The 26,594-nt window shown below is 40.6% G+C and overlaps 1 protein-coding gene across 4 annotated transcripts; it reads right to left on the reverse strand.

Moving 5' to 3' along the window:
- Window positions 1-229: 229 nt before the first annotated feature.
- SSR3 (signal sequence receptor subunit 3) lies at window positions 230-14,124 on the reverse strand. Of its 4 annotated transcripts, none has more exons than XR_014015912.1 (9): window positions 13,867-14,124; window positions 12,527-12,653; window positions 8,687-8,785; window positions 8,455-8,509; window positions 5,869-5,927; window positions 5,581-5,649; window positions 3,305-3,436; window positions 2,061-2,233; window positions 230-635 (listed from the first exon to the last, which is right to left on the reverse strand). XR_014015912.1 is itself a non-coding variant. In XM_081235022.1 (8 exons), the coding sequence occupies exons 1-8, from the start codon at window positions 13,997-13,999 to the stop codon at window positions 2,167-2,169; spliced, it is 741 nt and encodes a 246-aa protein (XP_081091148.1). In that variant the 5' UTR covers window positions 14,000-14,124; the 3' UTR covers window positions 1,613-2,166. The 4 variants fall into 4 exon arrangements, 2 of the variants coding, with proteins under 2 accessions (XP_081091148.1, XP_081091149.1); XR_014015913.1 differs by lacking the exon at window positions 230-635 and adding an exon at window positions 1,613-1,976; XM_081235022.1 differs by lacking the exon at window positions 230-635 and having other exon boundaries at window positions 1,613-2,233.
- Between the last annotated feature and the right edge of the window lie 12,470 nt (window positions 14,125-26,594).

Below are 26,594 nucleotides of genomic sequence, written 5' to 3' on the forward strand. Positions count from 1 at the left end.
TCACTTTTCTACAAATTATTCAGTTTATTAACTCAAGAGGCACTCTTATTAAGAACGTCACACTGATGCCCCTATTTTGCCACCCCATCTCAGGTATACAGTATTATAAGAATTTTTTTCCCGTCTATACAGGCACTGCCATCTAGTGTCAATTTTCTACCTGCAAGTTAAAAATTACAGGTAAAAAATTACTTGACCCAGCTCTGGTAACAAACAGTAGACACTGATGGTTTGTCAAATAGTCATTTTGTCAAATAAGCAAGCGCAATTGGTACAAATGCCACGCCACCAAACTACTGACCAGTTATTAATCAACAGAAAAAAAAAGTTAAAACATAATAAAAATAAACTTCTTACGTGCTACACTAACTACTGTGCAGGGTCTCTCTTCTGACTTCCCCATTAACCCCATATTACCCCGTGGTGGCACATGGATAACAATGTACCAGAGAAAAGTAAAGAACTGCAGACTTCTAAAAGCAATGGTGAAATCTAATCCTCAGTTGAAGATAATGATGATCTGGGTCACTAGGCAAACGTACTCCTGGCCCGTCTTCCTTCCAGGTTCTTAGATGTGACTTCCCAAAACATCCAACAGCATGGAATTGGAAGATGGACTCCTGGTGAATCTCTTTCTGTAGTTATAAACAGTGAATATTATTTGCAACATTCACCTTAAATTTAGAAGTGGAAACCAAACATTAAAGTTAAGATTAGCAACTGGGAATATATTTCCTTTAAGATACTGTTTGTAGAAAAGTACTGGATGTGGTCAAAAGCTGACAGGAATTATCACCTGTGAGTCCATAACCTTTTAAGTGATGTAGGTTCAAGAAGAGCTTCCCAAACTTTTTCAAATCATGGCACATAGAAAAAAATAATTACCTGTAAACACACTGGTTAAAAAATGCAAGAGACTGCTCTTGACTGGACCCACAAGGTCTAAAGAGATCAATATTTTGTTTACAATTGATAGGAACCCGTGGACTAAAGGGTCAAATTTACGAAAAGTCCTCATGGAAAAATGCTGACCAGCACGAAAACCACTGTAATTTCTTGGAGGGTTCTTAGAATTCCAGAACTAAGATCACAAAAATTACTTTGGTCTTTTACACATCAATATTCAGGAAAGAGGTTCTCTTACTGAACATTCCTCCAGTGATGTGAGACCCTGGTCAAGAGAAAACAATGGGGCTTCCCTGGTGGTGCTGTGGTTGAGAGTCCACCTGCCGATGCAGGGAACACAGGTTCGTGCCCCGGTCCGGGAAGATCCCACATGCCACGGAGGCCCATGAGCCATGGCCGCTAAGCCTGCGCGTCCGGAGCCTGTGCTCCACAATGGGATAGGCCACAATAGTGAGAGGCCCGCGTACCACAAAAGAAAAAAAAAAAAAAGAGAAAACAATGATTCTGTTCTCTTAATAGGTGAAACCAACATGGTAGGGTCAAGCTAACCTCCCTGGACACCCAGGACCAAAGCTATAGAGCTGAACAGTGTGTACTTTAATAACCGCATAGGACAACTCTCATATGCCTAGGCACTATTTTTAGATTATTACCTTGGCTGCCTTTCTTCCTTTAAAAAAAAAAAAAAGAACAACTTTTCCACAAGTTTCTTTTCTCCAAGTTGGAGAAACTAATGTTTTATTTAACTTTGAGTTATTTCAAATCACAAATTCAGAGACTTGCAAACATGAAGCTTCTGTTCAATCCCCCAGAGGGAGAGGACTCATTCTGATATTTATGGTTCAAAAAAAAGTTGTAATATTGTGCTTGGAACACACAGAACCAATTATTAACTTCTTGCTACTATTATAAATAATAACAGCTCAGTCCAGGTTACTGTGACCTCTGACAAGTCAAGGAAACAAGTTATTTTCTCCCCTTGTGATGATAACATATTGCAACACTTTTTGCCTTTTTATAAATGTCCTGGTACTCTGAGTTTCCCTTTCAATTCATTTAATTTCAACAATCTGTCAAAAAAAAAAAAAGAGCCAATAAACAAATATTCAATTACATTTTGTTGGGTTTTTCAAACCCTCAAACTCCAGACTTACAAAAACAGCTTGTGTGTCTTCCACCCTGACCACCCTGCTACTTTTCCATATACCACAGGCCACCCATAGACACAAAGCCAGGGCGGTGGAGGGAAGCTGATGTGCTCTACTTGGAGCCAGTAGACAGGAGAGCGATGAGGCCCGAGGAAGCACTTATGGACAAAATGTAGTTCCTGTAAGAATTTAATGTTAAGGAAAAATCAACCCCAAATTGGTTTTCAACAAAACAAAAAGAACCCATCTCTTTGGAATGTACTGTTTCCCTCCTGACACTGTCTAATGACAGTAATGTGCAGTCCCAATGTCTGCAAATGCAATTTACAAGAGAGGAGATTATAAAGAATGAAGAACATTCACAGAAAATGTGTTCCAATTTTAAAAAGAAAACACTTGAGACAGAAACCTAGAACACATGATCACAAATAAAACATCTGAATTCCATTTAACCTGCAGGAAACGAACTGATCAAAGAACATGGGGAGGAAGAAGGGATTTGATTTCCCCAACCCCCCAACCCCTCACATCAAGAGCAAAGGAAAAATAAGTCTTTCCTGTCTATCAGTGTTTTGGCTACAGCTAGCCTGTAAAAAGCAAGGAGGTTCTGAAAGTCTGCAGCTACTCTCAGCCTCAGGACTAGAGTGTTTGGGGCAAACCACTCCCGTATTCCCAGGAGATACAAGTTGGAGGGTGTCTGATATTTTATTACATCAAAATCTCCAACAGTTAAAAGTCTGGCTGCATATTCCTGGATAATACCTTTAATAAATTACCTTAACAAGAGAAGACTGATTTATGCCCAAAAGCTCAATTTAAGAGCAGCTTCAAGCACCGTTAAGCTATTATGAAATGTGCCAATTTAACTCCACTGCCTATCCACCCAACCCCAAAGCCCCAAAGTACCAGCAGACACAGGGCTCATGCCAGGAGGTAGCAAAGAAGCCAAGTTTGCTTTGTCTCCTTAGAACTTTTTTTTAACTAGGCAGGTACACATCATCATATACGTACGACTGCTTTGTAATACTTGTTACTTATCATGAAGTCTTAATCCATAAACTTACAAGAACTTCAAATCAAACCAAAAGCCCTTATTTTAAATGTCCAGAAACTTGCCTAAGGTCACAGTGCTTTTTAAAGGACTGACTCCCTGTGTAGTTTTTTGTTACCAGAAAATACTCAGACAAATCAAAACTAAAACGAACTGTTTCTAGACTTCTAAAAAAGATAATCAACCTTTAAAAGGATACACTGTGGGGTTGAAGTTCTTCAATATAAAGAAGGAAGCAACAATGACCAAGACCAGAAATAGGGTGTTATTATAGAAGATGGAAAATGTTGTAGCTTCATAATCAGCAACTTCATTCTTCTTCCACAAGATTCTGTGGACACAAAACAAGTCATTTAAGTTTTTAAATAGGTACTAAAAATTTTAAATACCCCATGGCTCTAGCTCATAGTAAGTTTTTCCTAAGTGTTCTGGGCAGAATCTGTTTTTAATATTAAATTCAGTCAGCATTGTCCCCTTTTTCCTACTGAAAAAGATATTTCACTTTACTGATGCTCAGGAATTTCCCTGGTGGTCCTGTGGTTAGGACTCGGTGCTTTCACTGCTGGGGTCCAAATTCAATGCCTGGTCAGGGAACTAAGATCCCGCAAGCTGCACGATGCAGCCAAAAAAAAAAAAACCAAAAACTTTATCGATGCTCAGGAAACAGTTGCTGGGTATCTTACCTTCTTTCCCAGGCAGTTAGAGCTTTGCAGGAAGTGACTGATTAATTGAAATTAGCTTGGTTTCATCAGCAACTGAAATAGGCATCTTTCTCTAGGTACTCATCGAAAACAAACTTGATGATTAGCAGCCTCACAGGGCTTTCTCAGCTGTTTGAGGCCTGAGACTCTCTACAGTCTACAGATGTCAGCCTTCAATATTTCGCCTTAAGACAAGCCCATGGACAAAGCTAGCTGTGGCATCACAGAAGCGGACTTGTCTGCGACTCTCTTTAGCCATCTTTATTTAATTCAAACTAAGAATCTGCTTGATCATTAGGAGTTTTTAACTTCTGTGAAACCCATTTACTTTTTATTTAATCTTCTTTACGCATTATGATATCGTATTAATTTACTAGTACTTCATCAACCTTTTCTTTTACTTCTTCACACAGGCAACAGGAAGTTCCAGGGTGCCTGTGAATAAGGGAGCCTTTATTTCCCTCAGTTAATTAACTTTGTAAAGCAATTTACAAAGTTAAAAGAGTAGGTAGGTTGTGACCCACTAGTGGGACATGAAATCAACTGAGTGGATCTGATGTTTGGGAAAAATCACTGGGTGAGTTGAGACCAGCACATTAAAAAAAAAAGAGGAAAAAATAGAAAAGTATCAAGTGCATCACATACAGTAGGGTAATAATTATTGTTCTGTGAAACATTTACATGTGTGTATGTAAAAGTGTATTTGGTCAAAGAGTAAAATATATATATATTTTTTTACTGTAGGTCATTATCAAAAAGGCTGTAACTCATTGCCATAGATGTTTTCTCCCCCAGAAAGATACATTACTCTGGGGCCAGATAGTACCCCCAACTAATCCGAAGGACAGCACTATGGCTAACATCAGTAGTAACTGCCATGTTTTAGTCACCAAATGTTCTAATCCAAAGTCAACAAGCATGGCTGTAAAGGAGCTAAATGGAAGGTATTAGCATCTTATCTTCATCAGAAGAAATTTGTGGTCTCTAATATATATGCCATATTTCCTTGATTCTGTAGATACCATCAACTTAATAAATCTTCAATTTGCTGTAAACTTTGGAAGAAGTGAAGGACATTACATTAAATGCAGCTATCAACTATAAAACAGCTTCTGATTTCAGAGAAGTTTAAATGTAAATTTAAAAAATATACGTGACTCAGAATTAATACATTATACCATTCTAACAATGATCAAAGAAAACACCAGCCCAGAAATATCCATAGTCCCAACATGGTTTAATGCTACAAAACACTCAGAACAATTGCCTCTGTTTTTAAGACTCCGGCAGAAGACCCAGTGAAGACAGGTTCCTTAAGTAGGCCACTAGCATGCCTTTACTGCTGGTGATTAAATTATCACACCTCCACCACAGCACTTTTCCCTAACTCCCCATCGTGCCCTGAATCAGACCATCTTCAAGGCATTTTTGATGAAAGAGTGGCTCAATCCTTTAGGTTATCCCAGCTCACAAAGACCATGTGTTACATCAGGGTATACACAGTCAGGACTGTCTGACAGCTCTCAACTTTTTCTAGTCCAGCCTGGTTTATTTTGAAAAAGTTTAGGACCCCCAATTGCCCTCATCAGCAATGGTTCTGCAAAAGCTTCACTGGTAGGAAATCTAGTTTGGGAGAACACTTCTCAAGCAGTCATTTTTCTAAGGAGCACTTCCTAAAACAGGAGAAAAGTTAAGACCAAACTCAATTACTCTTACAATCTGATAATACTAAATGATGGACCATCAGTAAGTCAAGGAGAAATAACATTCATACCTTGGGACAAATGTTAATGAATCTGATTCTCCTCTGCTAATTTCCTTGGATAGGTAGAAAAGTAGGTTCAAAAGTGGCATGTAGGGCTTCCCTGGTGGCGCAGTGGTTGAGAGTCCGCCTGCCGATGCAGGGGATACGGGTTCGTGTCCCGGTCCGGGAAGATCCCACATGCCGCGGAGCGGCTGGGCCCGTGAGCCATGGCCGCTGAGCCTGCGCGTCCGGAGCCTGTGCTCCGTAACGGGAGAGGCCACAACATTGAGAGGCCCGCGTACCGCAAAAAAAAAAAAAAAAAGTGGCATGTAGTCCATATTCCAAATGATTTTAGATAGAGCTTTGGAGATACCTATCTGGGCAGAAAGATGCGGTAAGCCTTCTCTTAAATCTCCTGGAAGTGACTAATCCTTTGAGGAAGAAAAATACTGGATCTTAAAGGGAGTCTTGGATCCAGTTATCAGCATCAATAATGAGTACAGACCTGGGTACAACTGTATCCAGCGTGGCCTTTGCGAGAGAATTACAAACAGCACAAATTTCTACTGGTGACAAGAATGAAAATTTTATAATCTTCTGACACTCTGCATTTTATATGTCAATAAAACCTCCATTTCATCCTACTCTGAAATACCTGGTCCAGGCAACGGCAAAGAGGTTTCATTTCCAATTGCAACTCTGATCCACTAATAGAGACTACCTGAATATCACACTGAGAAAGATTCTGAGACACATCCCAGGATCAAGAACAAGTGCCAGACCAAATCAGGCAAGTCTGTAGTGGGCAGAAGAGACCCATCTGCCATCTCTGATACAATTAATCACCTAAAACCTGTAAGACCTGTAAGAGCTTGTAACAAGCATTTTGAAATTTGGGTAACTATGATGTGCACTCCACTTTAAGAACCAATGTTCTAATAAATATTATAATTCGATGAAAAGGTTAAAAGAAAGTGGTCTAGGGCTTCCCTGGTGGCGCAGTGGTTGACAGTCCGCCTGCTGATGCAGGGGACACGGGTTCGTGCCCCGGTTCGGGAAGATCCCACGTGCCGTGGAGCGGCTGGGCCCGTGAGCCATGGCTGCTGAGCCTGCACGTCCGGAGCCTGTGCTCCGCAACGGGAGAGGCCACAACAGTGACAGGCCCGCGTACGGCAAAAAAAAAAAAAAAAAAAAAAAGTGGTTTAGATTCTCTAGTATCTATCCCTATGCAAAACTTTGCAATTAAAAAGCTATGCAGGGCTTCCCTGGTGGCGCAGTGGTTGAGAGTCCGCCTGCCGATGCAGGGGACGTGGGTTTGTGCCCCGGTCCGGGAAGATCCCACGTGCCGTGGAGTGGCTGGGCCCGTGAGCCGTGGCTGCTGAGCCTGCACGTCCGGAGCCTGTGCTCCGCAATGGGAGAGGCCACAACAGTGAGAGGCCCGCGTACTGCAAAAAAAAAAAAGCTATGCAGAGGGAGGAGTTGAGTAGCAGAAACTTTAAAAAGGCAAAGTAACTATCTTGTCACATCTCTCCTCCTAGGTAACATATGCAATAGATTTTTGCCTAGCAATCCATTTGTATTCCAGTATGGCCCAGCATCCATTAGGAAATGCTTCTTTTTGTTTTGTAATATGTGTGTTCCCAGAGGTTGTCATGAATCAGCATGATATTCACAAGAGCTGTACATAAATGTTGAGCAATATTTGGAGATATTAATAAAAATTGTTTAAGGTAGAAATTTATTTCTTTGAAAGTATAGTGAATTCTTGTTAATATTTTAAAAGAAAAATAACTTTGCAATTCTAAAAAAAAAAAAGCTATGCAGAGCCAGAGGTCTTTAAAGCTGCTCCCTAAAAAATAGGCCTTCACTGTCATGATTTTAATGTTGTGCCTTCAGTTTTGTGAAGGATCCATAGGACATAATCATTTCAATAATGTTTTGGTGCCTGTCCAAAACCACTGTAGAAGACACTGTTCATTAAGTTACTCAGTGTCCCTTAAATAAGGATCCACTTGATAAAGTCCTTCCAAGGTTCAGTGCCAGGAAAGTTTCTTTTCAGAAGGACTTGCATGCTGCTTCTCATCCGACAATGAAAGCTGGATGACTTTGGATGCTTCCTCTGACACTTGGAAGCTCAGAGCTGAGTTTAGTGCCCAACTGCTGTAACTAATGCTGAAGTCCTTGTTCATCTACCTTTTCTTACTTTTAAACGGTTTCTGATCTTTTTAAATTGTATTGCTTTGTTTCACATGCAGTTTAATATTGCAAGTCCCCACAAAGTCTTTCTGGAGAAAAGTAGGATAAAAATTCCATTTCATAAAGCACCTCATAGATACTAAAATTTAAGATCCATGAAAACAGCCTCAACTCATGACTCTATTAAACCATCTGGCAACTCTTAAGCACAAGTTTACTCAATCATTCAGAGACTTCTACTCAGATGTCAGACTGTTTATTAGCCTTCTAACAGCAGCTGGCAGGAAAGACTGAGGGTGGAACTAACAAATGTGGCACAGAATTCGGCGACAGGAGACAAACCTAATTCTTTTCTTTTTCCCAAACAATGCAGATAACCAAGAACCAGATGTCCCCAGCGAAGCTCAGGAGCAGAAACACCACCACCTAAAAATGCTAACACACAACACAATATAAACTCTTCAGACCCAGAGGGGTTAGGTGATAGCCTCAAGATCACACAGCTACCAAGTGGCAGAGCCAGCACTGGCCACAGCTCTGCAGGCTCCTAAATTCCAGCAGAGCAGTTGAATACAAGCTCTCAGGTCAGACTGGCTGCATTCTTATCCTGGTTTTACCACACACTAATCTATGGCCTTGGGCAAGGTACCCGAGCTTTCTGTACCTCAGATTCCTCAGGTGTAAAGTGGAGAAAACAACAGTACTTACCTCATGGAGCTCTTTGGAGGAATAAATGAACTGTGTACAGCACAAAGAAAAGTATCTGGTAGTAATAAAAACTCAAAAAGTCAGTAGTTATTCTCATTACCATGACTTCTAATACCAACGTTTTCCTCAGATAATTCTAATATCCACATGCTCTAAGCAGAAGCCAAAAACTTATTTTCTATAAATAACCCCCTTTTTGATTACCACAAACACTTTAAATAGGGAGCCAAACCTTTCATCTTTTTCCTTCCGAGACATCTTTCTGTTATCAGCTTCAGAAAGTTTTCGAGTCACTTCTTTGGAAACAGCATCCTCCCTCTTCTGTGCTACTCTGGAAGAAAAAGAAAAAAAGTTTCCACATGCTCCAGGAGTGAACATCACACTCTCTCAGAAACACTCTGTACTCATATCTTGTATTGGCAACTGTATACTTTACATTTCAAGAAAATAAGCTGGACAGAAAGTTCCAAGTTTATTACACTGTGCTAGCCAAAAGAGAGGGAGTTCAAGAAACTTCCAAGATGTGGTTTATTAGTGATGTGTTTTGATTTCTGCTTAAAAGGGAGAATTTTCCTAAGTTAGGTATTTAATATGGAAATAAAAGTCAAATGCTATTAACACAGTTTAGTTATGAATCATTATAGCTCCACTTTGTTTTAACTCAAAATTTAACTGTTCCACAAATAAATTTGTTAAGGCATTAGCAAATGATACATGATTTCAATTCCAATAAATAACAGGAGAGAAAACTAAGCTTAACAAAGAGAGAATTAATAGCTGTAATATCTTAAAGTAAAGCTTTTAACTTTACTCCAAAGGGGAATTTCACTAAAAAGAAATAATACCACATGGTTAAGGAGTGACCACAGCACTTTTAGTTAAAAAAACTGCTGGTTTGAGAGTTGCACCAAGAGATAATATGGAATCAGCCAGAAAAGGCTGGAAGGGTTATTCAAGAAATCAGATCAGAATCTTTAGTGATGAGTCAGATAAAGAAAAAAATGACATAATCCTAAAAAAATCTATTAGGTGAATTTTATCAGATGGGGTTGCTAGTTGAAAGAGAGGATAAAATTTAACCTGTGATGAAATACAAAAAGCCTCCCAAAGATTAGACATTTAAATTCAACATGATTTATTTTTCATAATATGGGAGAAACTGGTTAGCCATAAACATAGAAAAAGTAATAACCGATCACAAGCAAAATATAACAAAGTCCCACTAAGAAAACATTCAACACGATACTGAGATGTATTGAAAGCGACAGCATGTGCACCATAGAGATAGACATCTGTTCAATCTATGTTCAACTACTCAATCCCTCATTACTATGTATATTAAGTTCTGGTCAGTGGACCAAAGGAAACTGGGGGAAAATCAGGATGGATTCCTGAAAAGCCCAAGATCATTCAAGGCAATAGTTCTCAACCTTTCTTCAACTACATGATCTTCTGGGCTACAAATTAAGCACAAATTCAGGCTGGTTTTACCTATATCTCCATCTCTATCTCTCACTCAAGAATCAAGTTAGAAGTGACATTATTAAAAAGAAAACCTTTAGTCAGCTTCAGCTGATGTATTTTTCCACAAATTGATAACTGGAGAGAGGAAAATCAGTTTGTCTAAAAAAAACAGGTAAAAGGAAATAAGTTCTGAAACCTAAAGAAAAAAGGCAGCTAAGAGAGCAGGTAGCTGCTTTAAGAGATACTTTAAGACACTATAATGTCCAACTTTCCCTGACTCATTTTATTATGTAAAAGTTCAGTTCCGCAGGGCAGAGACTCTCATCTCTTAATCTCTAGCAAATCCCAGGCACTTATTAAGTGTTTCCTGAACCTCACATAAGACTGCTTTTTTCTAGGAAAGGCCAGTTGATAAGAAATGGACATGGTTTACAGCAGAAACCTTTCTTAGCAGAACAGAGGGTAAAAAAAATACACACACACCACCACCCCCAACTGTCAGGGTGCTAGGACACAGGAATAAACTATTTTCAGAGGAGTTGGCTCTAAGCATCTCTTGGACAAATAGTCAGTCATCTGTCCACATGACAAATCTTCCTGAAGACACTGAACCAGATAACTAGTTAATTTGTCTTCTATGTCTACAATTCTATACTCGCCTAACAGAGACATTAACAACCACACTGTAGGCTTATTACAACTCAAGAAGCCCTACCCTCCATCTCAGTGCTCTTAGAAAACAAACCTCACTCAGCGCTGAATGCTCTAAAACAAAACAGGTAAATCCAGGGGCCCAGCTCTCAGCCAATTGAGATAAAAAAAACATCTTTGCAAACATTTTAAAAATCATGCCACCTTAAAAAAAAAATCCTATGGGATCTCTCACCCCCAACCTCTCCAACACTGCACACAAACATTTATTACATGCCAGACACCATGGTTTACGTCGCATGTATCATATTTAATCCTCACCATCCAACAAGGTACCATTAGTACTCCCATTTTACAGCTCAAGAATCTGAAGTGTAGAAAGATGAAATGCATGCCCAAGGCTCTGCATTTAAGAGCAGCAGAGCTGGGACTGGAATCCAGACTGTTGACTCTGAAGCCATTCTCTCTACCACCAACACCTACCCACACTCAGATCTTGCTGGCTCTTTAAGCCTTAACAATCTTGCCAATCTGTAGGAGTTTTGATGTCAGGAGCAATATTTAATATTACACCAAAACTATGACTAACAAATAATTCCATTCAAGTGTATTAAGTCAGTAGGTCACTGAAATTTTACTGAACTAAATTAAACGTACCATTAACTATTGTAAGGGAAATTAACAAAAGACATGGCAGTTGCCCTCAAGAAGCCGAAAGGAGAAATGAGGGGAAGGAAAATGATTTTTGACTCCAAAAAGGCAAATAAAAATGATATGCAGAACAAGTGAAAAAACACTAGGTCCCAAAGGGACTGAGTTCCAAGGGAATCACAAAGGATGGGTCATGCAAAACGCCCACTTCTGAGGGCTTTGCTATCCACAGATGGCCATGCCTCACAAGAAAGACAGCCCAGGACAGCAGAGGCCGAGACGGGCTGAATCCTGGAATGGCAGTTAGTGAAGAGGGGCTGTCAAGCAGGGAGACAACAAAGATGACCTGGATTTAGCCGTTCTAGCAACAGCCACGCACAACCTGGATTCCTAAGGGTCGAGAACGACAGTGGAGAGGCTGCTGAGGCCAGTTTCAGCTGCTGAGACCATTTCTGGCCTCCTTACAATAAATCCCTGTTAACTGAGATCATCTCAATGTATTTCTACTCCTCATCACTAGAAAGCTTAACACAGGAACAATAAGGACAGTTAAGATTTCTCTGGAAAAGATTCCTAAGTCTTGAAATACCAGACATGTAAGAATGGAAAGAAAGGGAGATGATTCTAAATGAGGGAGGGAACGAGTCATGTTCAAAGGATGACACAAAAGCTGAGTCAAAAGATCTAAGGCCCAATCCTAAAAGACAAGGCCCCACTGGTAGGAGGCAGAAGACTTGCATTCTGGGGCCTGAAAGAATCTGGATTTAATACATTTAGAAAAGAGAAGGCCATGAAGAGTTGTTAGGAGAGTGACATGATAAAATGAAGGTAGAAATAGAGGAAATATAGTAACCTTTTACATTTTCATATTCTCATAAGAAAAAATGCAATTAGCATTAAAAATGTCAGTGTTGAATATAAGAAAAAAAGACCACTTCTTTCACATCCAAAAATTCTACATGGTGAGCCCAGAACAATTCCTTCTAGAAAGAATTCCATTTGACTTCTAAAATGTTACTTTACTTGGTGGATTTGTTTTTCTGAACCCCATGATTAAGGATGGTACTTAAGTGTTTTAATTCCACCATCAATACCCACTTCCATAGCAGTGTTAGAATCACTGTCTCTGCTTTTCGGTTAGTTGCTACTCCTTCATACCATTAATGTGCCTCCCCCTCCAAATATACATACATATATATCTCAAAATAGTGCTTACTCTAACCCACACACACAAATGGTCTTTAAGAAGACCTCCTACTATATAAAAATGCAACAATATATACTTTCTCTTGAGAAATATACTTACTTGTGCTTGAGAACAAATTTCACATTTTTGTATGCAAAGGCTACCAAGTAAGTGCTTACTAGGGTCATCACACTATACAGAACAGCAGACTGAATAAGATCCATATGCCATATTCGCCAATATAGCCCTGAATTAAGATAAAAGGGGGAGAGGGGGTACAAAAAGAAACAAAAGATTACCAGCCAGTTACAAAAGCCTGCTGAATTAATTATAGCTAAACCTGGTAAAATACAGCTGATTGGGGAATCCAATACAGTATAAGGGGAACTTCAGAAGTGTGATATCTAGTAAAACGTTAGTCTCAAGTTTCCCTAGTCGAGAACACTTGAAAAACATAACCTTTCTATAACTAGTCCATTATGAGATTTCTGCTTCTAAAATGAGAACCCTGGCTCAACAAAATCACAATTCAGACTTCAAATTTCATTCTAAAGGGTACTATCACGCTAACTACAGGCCATTCCAAAACGCCATGTGCAGCCCCAAACCAGAGTTTACACGCTGACGTGGCTGTTATCTGAAATCAAGGCAGTGCTCAGTGCAGCCAGTGAACCAAAAGGCTCCACACCACGTTAACTGCACGCTGGGTTTTATAAAGCCGAAAGAGAAAATATATCTGGATTTGACTGTCCAACAACAGTGCAGCAATGTGAGAGGAAATTCACATTCGGGAACCCTGCGCTCTAAAAACAACCTTGGCCAAGACTGTATAGTTTTTCCATCCAAGTAAGAATTCTAGAATTGCCCTAATAGGCTTATTAAAAGGGTTACTACACATTGTAGAGCGCGGGCCCTTGGCACTGGTCCAACTTCTCTCGTCAAACTAGGAAAATAATGTTCTGCGTGAAGCAGTTCTCTTAAAGCTACACTTCTAATTCAGTGCGGGTGTTTATGTCTCTCGTCTTAATTCATGAGTTTTTCCAAAATAAGTAATAAGTTTAAGATCTCGTAACAGCAAACGACAGTTGTAGGGGAAAAAAGCAAATAGCAGGCTATATGCCTAAATGTTAGCATCACAAGATCTTAACCCGAGCGTTAGTTTTAATACCGATTCGGGGCCGCCATCCCGGAACGAGTAACTCACAATCCGCAGGAGGCCCGGGAACGAGCTAGCGTACTTTTAAAACGCGCCACAGGTGACTCTCCTGGGATGCCACCCACCACTACCCTGGACCAGATCACGGAGGCCCACAGAGGCTACGTGCTGCCCCCGAGCCCAGGGCGCGCTGGGGAGAGCGCGGGCCGCGGCTCACGCCTCGCCGGTCCGCCCGGCCCTGCCACGTCCCCGCCCAGGCCGACCCGCCGGCGGCCTCCCCGCCCGCCTCTCTCCAAGTGCTCACAGATGGGGATGGCAGACACGATGAAGGCGTTCCCGAAGAAGAGCGCCGAGGACTTGGCCGAGAGGTTGCGGCTGAAATCCTGCAGGAGCAGGTCCTCCTCGGACTGCTGCTTGGAGCCGCCTTTGGGAGCCATGGTGGAACCGCAGCTGCGAGACGAGAGGGCCGAGTCAGGCTCCGAGCCGGGCGCCGAGCCGGACAGAGGCCGCTGGCACCACCCCTGCGGCCACCGTATCCGCTAACGACCCGTCAGCGCCGCGCGCGGAAGAGGGACCCGGCGTTGCGCGGCGCGGGGCAAGCGTCCGCGGGATTGGCCAGTCTGGCGCCGCTACGTAGGTTTCTCGGCATGATTGGGCGAGCGGGCCAGACTTCCGGATTCCTGGCAAGCCACGTGACTCGTCAGTTTCTAGGAGAAAGCCAGGACTTGTAGTTTAGTGGGTGCTTTTTTTTTTTTTTTTAATTAACAAAACGTTATTGACATTACAGTTCACAGATGCTGGTAGACGCATGCTTTCCAAGCCGTCGAAATTCCAAAATAAGGAGCTCTGACTCATATGGTCATTCATTCAACGGGCGCATGGTTAGCCGGCTCTGTGGGTACCTACACTGGGGCGTTGGAAGAGGAAGAGGAGAAAGATAAGTATAGGTAGGTAGTATGTGTTGAGCCCCTTCTTTACACAGCCATTATTTCATTAAATATCCTCAAGAATCCTATATATGCCCATTTTGAGGGTGAGAGACCAGCAATGCTGGTCTCCACGGAGTGGGATCTTTTCAACAAAGTAACAGCCTACCTTTGTACAAAAAAGGCACTCTTGCTTATAAGGAACTCATGGTCTCATTGCTGAAGATAATATTTAACATGTGTCCAATACATTTACAAATTACTACACTTTTATTACTTTAAAGATTTAGTTGAAATAATGTGGCCTCCAAAGCCATGCTAGGTAAAATAATACTAAGTAAGGACAATATGTTGGCTGGACAGGCCTCTGAAGTTCAGAAAATTGAATATGCTGATTAAAACAACTAAATACCATTAACTCGAGTTATCACTTTTTCTTCAAAAATTAATGCTCAACCACTTTACTCTCAGCAAAAGCTTCTTTCATCTACTGACATCAGGCAAAACTTCAACAACCAACTTAACAGATCTGTTAATAGAGATCTTTCTCACCTTCTCCAGTTGTAATTGACCTTCACAGCTTCCGTTCTAATGGAGCTTTCTGTCTTCAAGCTTTTTCAACCTATTCTCTTTTTTTAAAAAAATTATTTATATTTTTTAAATTTTTGGTTGCATTGGGCCTTTGTTGCTGCGCACAGGCTTTTCTCTGGTTGCGGCAAGAGTGGCGTCTACTCTTGGTTGCGGTGCGCGGGCTTCTCACTGCGTTGGCTTCTCTTACTGCGGAGCATGGGCTCTAGGCGCGGGGGCTTCAGAAGTTGTGGCTCACGGGCTTAGTTGCCCTGCGGCATGTGGGATCTTCACGGATCAGGGCTCGAACCTGTGTCCCCTGCATTGGCAGGCAGATTCTTAACTACTGCGCCCCCAGGGAAGTCCTCAACCTATTTTCTGTATAGATACCACAATGAGTCTTCCTGAAATATAAATCCTTTCATCATCTACAGCAAGTATTCCCAAATGCCAGAAGTTTTCACCAATCACGGCAAAATAAGAAGAAAAAATGGACCATCTAGTGAATTTTTCAGAAAACAAACTATTCATTTAAAAATATCTACATTTATGTCTTCTTTTTTTTAATGTCTAAATGCACTTTCTTTTATTATGTGGTGGTGGTGATAGTGAAGAAACTCGTATTTTTCTCTTCCAAAATATTCCTCTCTGTTTTTCCTACCTTAATAAATCACATCCTTTTTCACCATTTGCTAGGGCTAAAATACTAGTTTCAACACTTAATTCCTTCCTTTTGCTCTCCATTTGTGACCAATTTATCAGCGAAACCTTTTGGATCTGTCTCTTTAACTAGATTTCTTGCTTGCTATTTATAAATCAATGATATAAAAAGAAGATAACAGATAAAATCAGAAACTGTAAGATCAAAATCAACAAGCTAGTTAAAAGTAAAAGAGGAAGAAAATAAGAAACAATAATGATGAGGTTAAAAATAATTACACCTGAGAAAAATATCTAAACAATTAAAAAAGGTAAAAGTTTGAAATGTTAGTAGATAAAAATTAATGCACTTTGTAAACCAAGAATATAAACTAAAGGTAATAAATTTAAACAGAAGAGAATCTAAAATAGTAGGAATTTATAATTTATGGGGTAAGTATAAGAACTGTGATAAGTAATGATGCTTATGACAGAGGTTTTTTCATTATGTTAACAATGAAAATCATGAAGGTAGTAGCACACCTGAAGTACTGGAGCAGTGCTTTTTGTTGTTGTTGTTGTTGTTTTTGTTTTTTTATTTTTGGCTGTGTTGGGTTTTCATTGCTGTGCACGGGCTTTCTCTAGTTGTGGCGAGCAGGGGCTACTCTTCATTGAGGTGTGCAGCCTTCTCATTGTGGTGGCTTCTCTTGTTGTGGAGCATGCTCTAGGTGCATGGGCTGCAGTAGTTGTGGCGCGCAGGCTCAGTAGTTGTGGTGCACGGGCTTAGTTGTTCCGCGGCATGTGGGACCTTCCTGGACCAGGGCTCGAACCCGTGTCTCCTGCATTGGCAGGTGGATTCTTAACCACTGTGCCACCAGGGAAGCCCAGGAGCAGTGTCTTTTTATACCAAATGCTATCTAGTACCTTTGGAAGAATAGCAAGGTCTAAGGATCATCTATAAGTGGCACATATGTCTATGGCACATTGGACAGCAGAGATAACAATCTGCTAAAAAACGAAAAGAAGGGTGGGCAATAGATTCTATCCAAACAAAGATCTGCAATATATTTTTCCTATTTCAATATAGTTCAATTCTATGAAGGAGACAGATAGATGGACTTGATTCCATACCAGCCGGCTTCTAATCTGTGAATTTCAAGCTTAACATTTTCATTATATCACTTCACATTATCAGAATGAAAAAAGAAAAAGAAAAAGAGAAAAAATTTAAAGCAGTAATATTTATTGCTGGCAGGGATATGGATCACAAATTTCTCTCATCCACTGCTATTGGCTTTGTGGAAGAAAATCTGGCAAGTTAAAATTTAATATATCTTTCTGTGGCAGACACTGCAAGTTGCCTAGCCAATAAAGAAAACTACTGCTAGCTTTACACTGGGACATCATGGAGATTAACAAATGGATCATCTAGTACTACTCTAGGGACTGTGGGGTGGGGAAGCTCTCTGTTAAAAAGCCCATTTGCTATGCAACTCTCATTATGGAAATAATTTTTGAAAGAAGAGATGAAATACTTATATTAGTCTCTAGGTACAATATTTTAAAGTCCCACCTGGGAGACAATTTACTCAGCCAAACTACATATTTCAGGCACTGCTCTGTGATTAATTCATTGCTTCATGAATTCATTCAGCAAGTATTTTTTAAAAGCTACTATGTGAAAGGCACTGTGCTAGACCTTTGGAAGTATCCAAATAACAGCCATGATAATTATGATTATGATAACCAACATTTATTGAGCCTTTCTGTTTTATGTCCTGCTCTATGCTAGACCCTTCACATATATCATTTAATTTAATCCTTACAGCAGCACTATGAGATGTGTGTTATTATTATCCCCATTTGTCAGATGAAGAAACTGAGGCACAGATTAGTACAGTAACTCACCTAAGATCCCACAACTAGTAAGTGGTAGAGTCAAGCTATGAACCCCAGGCAATATGACTCCAGGACGTATGCTCTTAACTGCAATTGAGTTCTGGTCTCCTCTGTACCAGTGACGTCTCAGATTCTAAGTGCTTGCCCCCAAAAGTTCTATTTTGGACAAGCAGCCAAGGGTAGTTTCTTGTGTACCAGTTGCCTTGCAGAGTCATGTCACACACAGCAGCTCTGGCCAGCACATCCTTGGACGGACAGGATTCTGCATCTTATCCATAGGGAAACCTCAGTGAGCAAGCCTGGGCTCTCCATAGTGGATTCTCTGTCTCAGTGGGTTTGAACATAAAATCCCGGAAAGCGACACAATTAATAGAGGTGTACAGAAACAGGACAGACTGAGAAGAGGTGGAAAGCACAAACCATAACTCACCAGCAGCCATATATTAGAGAAAGAGTGATTGGAGAAATGCTCAAGGTTTCCTCATTTCCCTCTGTAAGCCCGAAAGAGACCCCCATCACCTGCAATAAAGCAAAAATGCTCCAAAAATGAAAACAAAACAGATGTGAAGTACAGTAAAAATAATATAAACAGATATAAAAATGATATAAAATAATATAAACATAAATAGTATAAACAAAAACATAGATGAATGATTTTGCTCAATGTAATTTATCAATTTATATATCACCCCTCCCCCAATATGTTTAAGGCAAAAGTAACGAAATCAAATGCATACAAGATTCAAGCAAGTACTCTGTGACATAATAAGAATTACATATTTGGTCTCTGCCCCGCTTCCTAACAGAGCTCCTAAAATCCTTGGAATTACCTGAGTAATGGGGGTGAGAAAAGCATCTCTGGTTTTTCTTCATAAACCCCTTTCAGCCATCTCTGAGTTTGTGCTAACGAGCTGGTCCGGGGAGAATGGGGGCTGATTGCTGGAGGAACCAACCATGTGAGGGTTGGAAGTTTCAGCCCCATTCCACCCGCCACTACCCTGGGGAGCGGAAGAAGATAAGGGCCTGGAGATCGACTTAATCACCAGTGGCCAATGATTTAATCAGTCATACCTGCATAATGAGCCTCCATAAAACCCTTAAACAATGGGGTTCAGAGAGCCTCTGGTTTGGTGCTGGGAGGGCGGGGTGCCCGGAGATCACAGGGTATCTTCGTGCACCTTCCCACATAATTTGCCCCCATGCATCTCTTCCATTTGGCTGTTCCTGAGTTGTAAACTTTATCATAAACCAGTAATCATAAGTAAAGCACTTTCCTGAGTTCTCTGATCCATTCTCACAAGTTATCAAACCTCAGGAGGGAATTGTGGGAACCCTCGATGTATAGTCATTTAGTCAGAAGCACAAGCAACAACCTGGGACTTGAGATTGGCATCTGAAGTGGGGGGCAGTCTTGTGGGACTAAGCCCTTAACCTACGAGGTTTGCACTGACTCCGGGTAGTTCGTGTCAGAATTGAGTTAAATTGTAGGACACCCAGTCGGTGTCCACCAAAAATTAGAGGCTAGCTTAGGGTGGAGAAACCCACACCTTCAGTGTCAGAAATGTTGGGAGTAGTGTAGAAGGAAATAGGTTTTTTCCTTTTATAACTTCAGTGAGTGAATTGTGCCAGGTATAGAACATAAGACATAAGGGATCTTGTAAAGCAACCATACTCCAATAAAATTTTTTTTAAAAAAGAAAAAAAGACAGTGGCGGGATCAATATAACTGAAAAGCTCACTTTGCCAAAGGCCATCAAACTGCGATAGACAGAATCAACAACCAATGTGATGTAGGCCAAATACAACATGTCTGGGGTTGAATCTGCACCATAAACTCCCCGATTAATGGAGACTTAACTGTACACAAAAAAGAAAAACATTAAGGTGTTACGATGTGGTTTTTCCCATACCTCTAAGCAATTAACTCAATTCCCTGAAACTCTGACCAGGTGTCCCACAAATTGAACTCAATTCTGGCACTATATACCTGACCTGTCAGATCCCACAGGTTAAGGGCTCAGTCCCTCAAAACTGCCCCCCAAGTCATACACCAATTGCAAGTCCAGGTTGTCACCCACACTTGTGACTGACTGGCTATAAATTGGAGTTTCCCGCGACCCCCTCCTAGGGTTGAATTAATTTGCTAGAGCAGCTCACAGAACTCAGGAAATCAGCTTACTCCCTAGTTTATCTTTTTTTTTTTTTTTTACAAAAGATATTAAAGGATAAGAATTGAACAGCCAGATAAAGAGACACAGAGATCGAAGTCTAGCACACAGGAGCTTCTATCCCAATAGACTCTGGGACCCAGCACGTGAAAGCATTCTGGTTCACCAACCTGGAAGCTTTTCCAACCTTTTGGGTTTTTATGGAGGCTCCATTGTACAGGCATAGTTGATTAAACCATTGGCCACTGGTGATTGATTCAACTTCCAGCCCCTCTTCCCTCCCCAGAGGTCAGGGGGGTGGGAATGAAAGGTCCAACCCTCTAATCAGGCTTGGTTCCCCTGGCAACCAGCCCCCATCCTTACATTACCAAGGGGCTTTCCAAAAGTAATCTCATTAACATAACAAAGGACACCCTTATTACTCTCAACACTTTAGGAAATCGCATGGGTTTTAGGAGCTGCCTGCAGGAACAATGGACAAAGACCAAATATATATTTCTCATTAAAGTCACAGTGTCACAGGTGTAATGAAAAAAGCCTTACCATTCAGAAAGAAAGGTGCCCTTTTGTAGAGAATGCTGGGGAACGTTGGCCCTTAGACTTGTTCAGGCCCCTTCTCCCACCCACCAAACACACACCTTGACATTGACAGATGTTTTCCAGCTGTTTTGTTTTGGTTTTTTTAATATAAAGATAAGGTCTTGAGAATTCTAAATTCACACTTTACTGCGGAATTGATTTTGAAACCAATTGAGACATTAAAATACTTGAGGGACAAGAATTTGTCTTAGAGCTTGAAGCTTATATTTTCCAAGATAAATATTTCCCTTTTTTAGGAAATGCTGATTAGCCTGTGTAAGTCGGAGACTATTTCTGAAGCAGACAGAAAATCCTGTTTCTTTTGTGCCTAAGGGAATTTATAAAGTCACTCACTTCTTTAAGAAAATGATACACATCTCCAGAAAATATATTATCTTAATATCCGCTGATAGAGGACATAATTCTTTAACTCTCAAAACTCCTCCTGGAATTTTCTAAATGTGAGACTTATCACACATGCATCATCCATGCAGCACTGCAGGGCACAATAAAAATTAAGATTTGCACTGGAAATCAGTTTTCTTTAGTTACACATTTAACCTAAGCTCTATGGCAACAGAATATAAGATAAAGTAGGTCACGAATTTCAATTGGAATGGCTTAGTTGATAGAAAAGCTCAGTTGTAATTTGTTGCTCATTTTTTAGGAGTCTTTCCTTAAAAATTCTTCTATTTCACACACCCCTGTCACTGTAATCTAACAACAACCTCGTAGATAAAAATCATAAGACCAAATTCTTGAATGGGACTCATTCAATCTCAGTAGTTATTTGGTTTGCCAGTTAACTAGTAGTGTCCATCTCCATACTCATAAATAGATGAGGAAGGGAATTCCAGGTAAAAGGAATAGCTTTATGAGTGCACAGTCATGCAAGTGTACAGTATACAACTTGAGATCATTTGGAGGATGATCAAAACCAGACACGATAAGAGGATTTTAAAAAAGGATATGTTTCTGTCACTGTAGGCCTAATGGAATCATAGGTGGTCTCCTAGGAACCTAGCTGGACACCTACACCAGCTACGTAGGCTATTTTTATCCAAGAAATAAGATGAAATTAAGTTCTAATCTCTTTTATAGTATTTTCTGATTCCATCTTTCTTTGCTTCTGGGGTAAATATGTCCCTTGGTCTTACTGACCCATATTTTAAAATTCCAACTCCTCTAGGACCTTTCTGTACTAAATATTCTTTCTGCTTTTCCATCTCTTCCATGCATAGTGCTTATAGGTCTCTAGAGTACGAAAGATCCGTCTGTTTAATCTGCCAGAATAATACCTGTGTGATCTTGGGCAAATTACTTACCTTCTCTAATCCTCACTTTCCTCCCAAGTTTGCCATGTGCATTAAATGTAACAATATGAAGCCCTAGCTGGAACAGAGTAAGCTCTCAGTGGCAGTAGTTATTCTTCTTCGTCTTCTCTTCTGTCTTGACGTGTTGCTTCCTACTCTACTTATAATGTGCTCAGCAGCTTTCTCACCTCCTGCACACACACACACTCACACGTGCACTCTGGCAAGCACACACTCTCCCTCAACTCTTTCACATGCTTAAACTCTCCACCTGCTCTTCACTGCCAAAGAAAGAAGACTTCCCACTCATTCCTAACCACACTGCAACTTGAATTATACCTCTGCCTCTCTTCCATATCTGCTCCAGCAACAGTCTACTAAATTGCCAAAGCCAAACAATGTTCCTCAGCTTTTAACCACCTCACCTATCTTCAGCACTTAGTACCACTGGACATCTCATCTTCTCGAAAGTTTCTCTTCTCTAGTCCCCAGTCAGCTGCCCTGACTACCCTGACCCTCCCTGCTTCTTGGGTAGGTTTGCCCACTCAGGCAGCTATGAGTGAGTCAAGGGGTAAAATCACAGTGGCTCTGATCAGAGGCCTCAAAAAGTAGAACCACGCTGGCAATAATTCTGGCAAAATGGAGCTAACTTTTCCAGTTAAGTCTTAAACTCAGTGTTGCTCCCTAATCAACAAAAACTGAGGAGATTTTTAAACTGCTTCATACCCCAGCAACACAGAACAAAGTGAAGGGAAACCAGCAAATGTGCCCAGAGCTTTACAGTAAGCACATCAGAGAATATCCTTCCTCTTCTTTTCCTACACAGATCTATGCATTAGCTGGCAGGAGCAGAAATATCTAAAACTACATGCACAACTACTGAACTGCGTGTGTTTGAAGTCTGAGCTGCAATCAGTTACAGATAGTTGAGATTCTTCTACAATTATTTTTAAATTCCTTGATCCAAAGAGGTCTTCATTTTGCTGTATATCAGTTGTGAATCTCACACAGATGAATGTCAAGAAATGGTGCAGAATCAGATAATTTACAAAGGAACTAAAACAAGGAACTGAAACTTTTCCCTTACCACCTTTTGCAAGGGTTTCACAGATTCTCAGCTAAGAAGTCATTAGAGTTAATGCAGAAATCATGATGTATATTACCTCAGTGTGTCGTATACATATTGGTTAACAGGACAGGTCCTAAAATAAGATTGACTGGGTTCAAATCCCACTTCCACCACCTATTGGTTGTGTGAAGGTGAAGTTATCGCATATCTCTTTCTAAGACTTTGTTTTGCTAATCTATTAATCAGGGGAAATGATGATACTTTTTTCAGAGGGATTTTGAAAAGATTAAATGACAAAAATGTTTGTAAATTATTTAGCTTGCATTCAAAATATGTAAATCTTCCGCTTTCTTTTGCTACATTTTCTGCTTTAGCTCCTCTCTTTCCGAGAAATTCTGCTGTAATTATTTGTAAATGAACAAGCGTGTGTATGTGCGTGTGTGTGTGTGTGTGTGTGTGTGTGTTGTATAGCTAAATTGGAATATAAAGCGGGGGAAAATTGGCCTCAAGAAGACAGTCACCCCTGGTGGAAGATTACAAGGCCTGTCTCCACCCAGAGTAGAAACTGACCGCAATCCACTTCTTCTTTAAACAGAGGCAGAGGGGACTTCAGCCCCTGACCTGGAGAAAGGAGGAAAGGTGTGGGGCATCCTACATCAAAGGGGTAGGAGAGAGGGCGAGTTGCCTTTTCAAACCTATTCTCCACCAGAGTAACATTTTACTGTTTTATTATGATTATAAAAGAATTCTGATTCTGAAAGCTGGAAAGCACAAACACACATTAAAGAAGAAACCAAAAATGAACCCTGATCTCATAGGTCAGAGATAACTTCTATTAATATTTTGAAACAATTTCTTTAGTCATTTCCTATGCATCTATTTGCACATCTATAATTAACATAATTGAGATCAGTGATATATATAGTTTTGTCTACCTTTCCAACTGTTCCATTATGAGCATTTTTCAATGTTACTGAAATATCTTCAAAACATTCTTTCCAATGACTACAAAATTATCCTTTGGATGAATGTACTACAATTTATGTATCTATTTTAATAATTTATTATTTTCTAATGACAAAATAATTGCATGTTCATTTATAAACTTAGAAAATATATAAATCACCCATAATCTTATTGCTCAGATATAACCACTGTTAATATTTTGATAAATTTCTTTCTAGTAGTTTTCTATAACTAGCTGTTATTACATACTTAACTAATTGAGGTCATATATTACATGTATTTTCCCATGTCATTAAAAATGCTCTGGAAGTTTTTAGTGCCTATAAATAATAAATGATATATGTCTGATCTCACTCTCTTACTGGTAGGGAGGAAAGAAATTTCCAGCCAACAAGGACAGAAAATGTCCACAAATAGAGGGAAAAGGATTGTCTAGGGCCATGCCCTCTAAGTCAACAGTTTCTCTAGAAAGAGTCCAGACTTCCTCGGCATGCGAAGGCTGAATAGTTGCTTCCAAAAACCAAGCTGCCAAATCCAGCGTAGGGTAACTGTTTGAGTCAGAACTCCTTCGGTTACAAGAGACAGAGCCCTTTCTCAAACAAGCTTAAGAAAAAATCAACACCAGAAACAAACAAACAATTGGGATAAGGGAAAAAGGAAGGGAGGGAGGAAGGGGAGAAGTTTATTAACTGAGGAAGATAAAAAGTTCTGTCACTGCTGAATTCAGAGGCTCAAACAATGTCTTTAGAACTTATGTGTCATCTCTCATCTCTCTTCACCTGTGTTGGTATCATTCTCTCCAATATGGACAATATGGACATTTTCCTGAAAGAAAGCGATCCATATGACTGTCTGGCTTTTATCTTTATAGCTCTTGATCCCAGAGGAGGAGATAGCAGTTTTCCTGATGGCTTCTGAAGAAAACTATCAGTGGGGCTCGTGGTTGCCTAAGCTGAATGACTCACTGGGTCAGAGAGATGGAGTATCCATTGGCAGAGCTGGTGTCTGGGAACCACACTTAGCGGGATGCAGGAGGGCCAGTTCTACTGAACTGCGTGGTAGGAGTCGGGTTCTCTCAACAAGAAAGAAATGCCAGCAGAGTCATGTCCAAGCTAGTAAGAGGTCGATGGTCACATCATTACAGGCAGCAGGATCAGGAGGAGGCTGGGGTGAGTCGGGGCCTGACCGGCCAGGTGCCCTCCACCCACTCAGGAGGAGGTGAGGCCCTCAGCGGTGACGGGGCACATGGATGCACTTCCATGTATTTAACCATTCGCATGTTGTTAACCGTTTAGCTTGTTCCAGTTCTTTTTTCATCAGTTACTCTGCTAAGAAATACTTTCTTTTTACATTTACTTCACAACAACATTTATTCACCTACGACTGTAAAATAAACATGTTCATGGTAAAATGCAGAAGGCTAAATAAATACCTATATTTCTACTACCCAGGGGGCAACCAAATTATGTGTGTGTTGTGTGTGCACATGCAAACATATATATACAAACATATATAAACATATATATACACATATACACAATTGATGGCATACTTGAAATAGAATTTTCATTCCTGATTTTTAGTTAACACTGAATTAGAAACATTTCATGTTATTAAATATTCTTTGATATCAGAATTCTGATAGTATATGATATTTCATCATATAAATGATCAAAAAATTTTAGCCATTTCTTGGTTTGGGGACACTTAGGTCATACCTATTTTTTCACTATTATAAGTAAACCTATATTTGGTATAAATATGTGTCTGCATCTCTGATTATTTCTTTGGCGTAGAGTCCTAGAAGTGGAGACACAGGGCTAAACTATGTGAACACCCTTATGAGTACAGTCACACAGACTGGCCTAGGGTCAGCTATATCAAGTTTGAAGGAGAGGGGAGACGAGGGCATTCTGTGTGGCCCAAGACAGTCAGAATGGGGATGGTGGGATGCCGAGAAGAACTAAGCTGACCATGAGGGCTGTAACTCTGACCTCATGGGGAAAAAAACAAGGTTTGTTTACGTTGCCGTTTCACAAGATCAAATCTTAACATAGACGCATTGGGGGTTTCACATGTTAACTTACACAGCTGTTCCTAGTGGACTGACCCACAGAAAAACAAGCCCTGCTTTACCCCTGACCTCCACTTCACTTCTACTCTGAGTTGAGCCTATCTGCTTCCAGCCCCTCAAGCCGTCCCAGAGAGAATGATCTCCACCCAGGAATGCGGGTAGAACAAACTGGAGAAGCTTATTTGCCAGAAATGGGCCACACAAGAGTTTTTTTCACAAAACCGTCAGAGGGAGGGGCTCCACTTCCCAGAGGACTCTACAAACTCTGCTCTGTGCAAAGCGAGGGGGAGCAGGGTGGGGGAGGAACAGAGAATTCTCCAGCATCCTGGAGCAGCCTGGCAGGGCTGGCAGTTAGAGGCGGGAGTCCTGACAGCCAACTGCAACTGTGAAAGGAGCGCGGAGGTGGAGAAGGACCACTTCATGGACCAGGGTGAGTAGCAGTCATTTTATTTTTCCGGGCCGCCATGAATACAGATTTTTGGAGAAAAGAACTATGGCCAGGGAGAATTTCTGGGATGCTTTCTGCAAGGTGCCGTGTATTTGGTCTGGTTCTTTAAAAAAAAACACCCACAACAAAGATATGAGTTCATCTTTAAGGCTGCCAGACAGAGTCATGTTTCTTTTGAGTGTGACTCTGTACAGATGCTGGGCCACACGAAACCTGGGAAGAAACTTTAAAAAGCAACCAAAATATGAACCACCATATCCTCCTTAGAGGCACTCACCACGTTTTATACAGGGTCTGTAAAATTCATTCACTCTACTCTTCCTCTCTGATCCTCCACCCAAATGTTTGATACCTTTCTATTTTATGATGGTATTGACATGGCAT

This window comes from Mesoplodon bidens, assembly GCF_964165515.1.
Source record: "Mesoplodon bidens genome assembly, chromosome: 5".
NCBI classification, from domain to species: Eukaryota; Metazoa; Chordata; class Mammalia; order Artiodactyla; family Ziphiidae; genus Mesoplodon; species Mesoplodon bidens.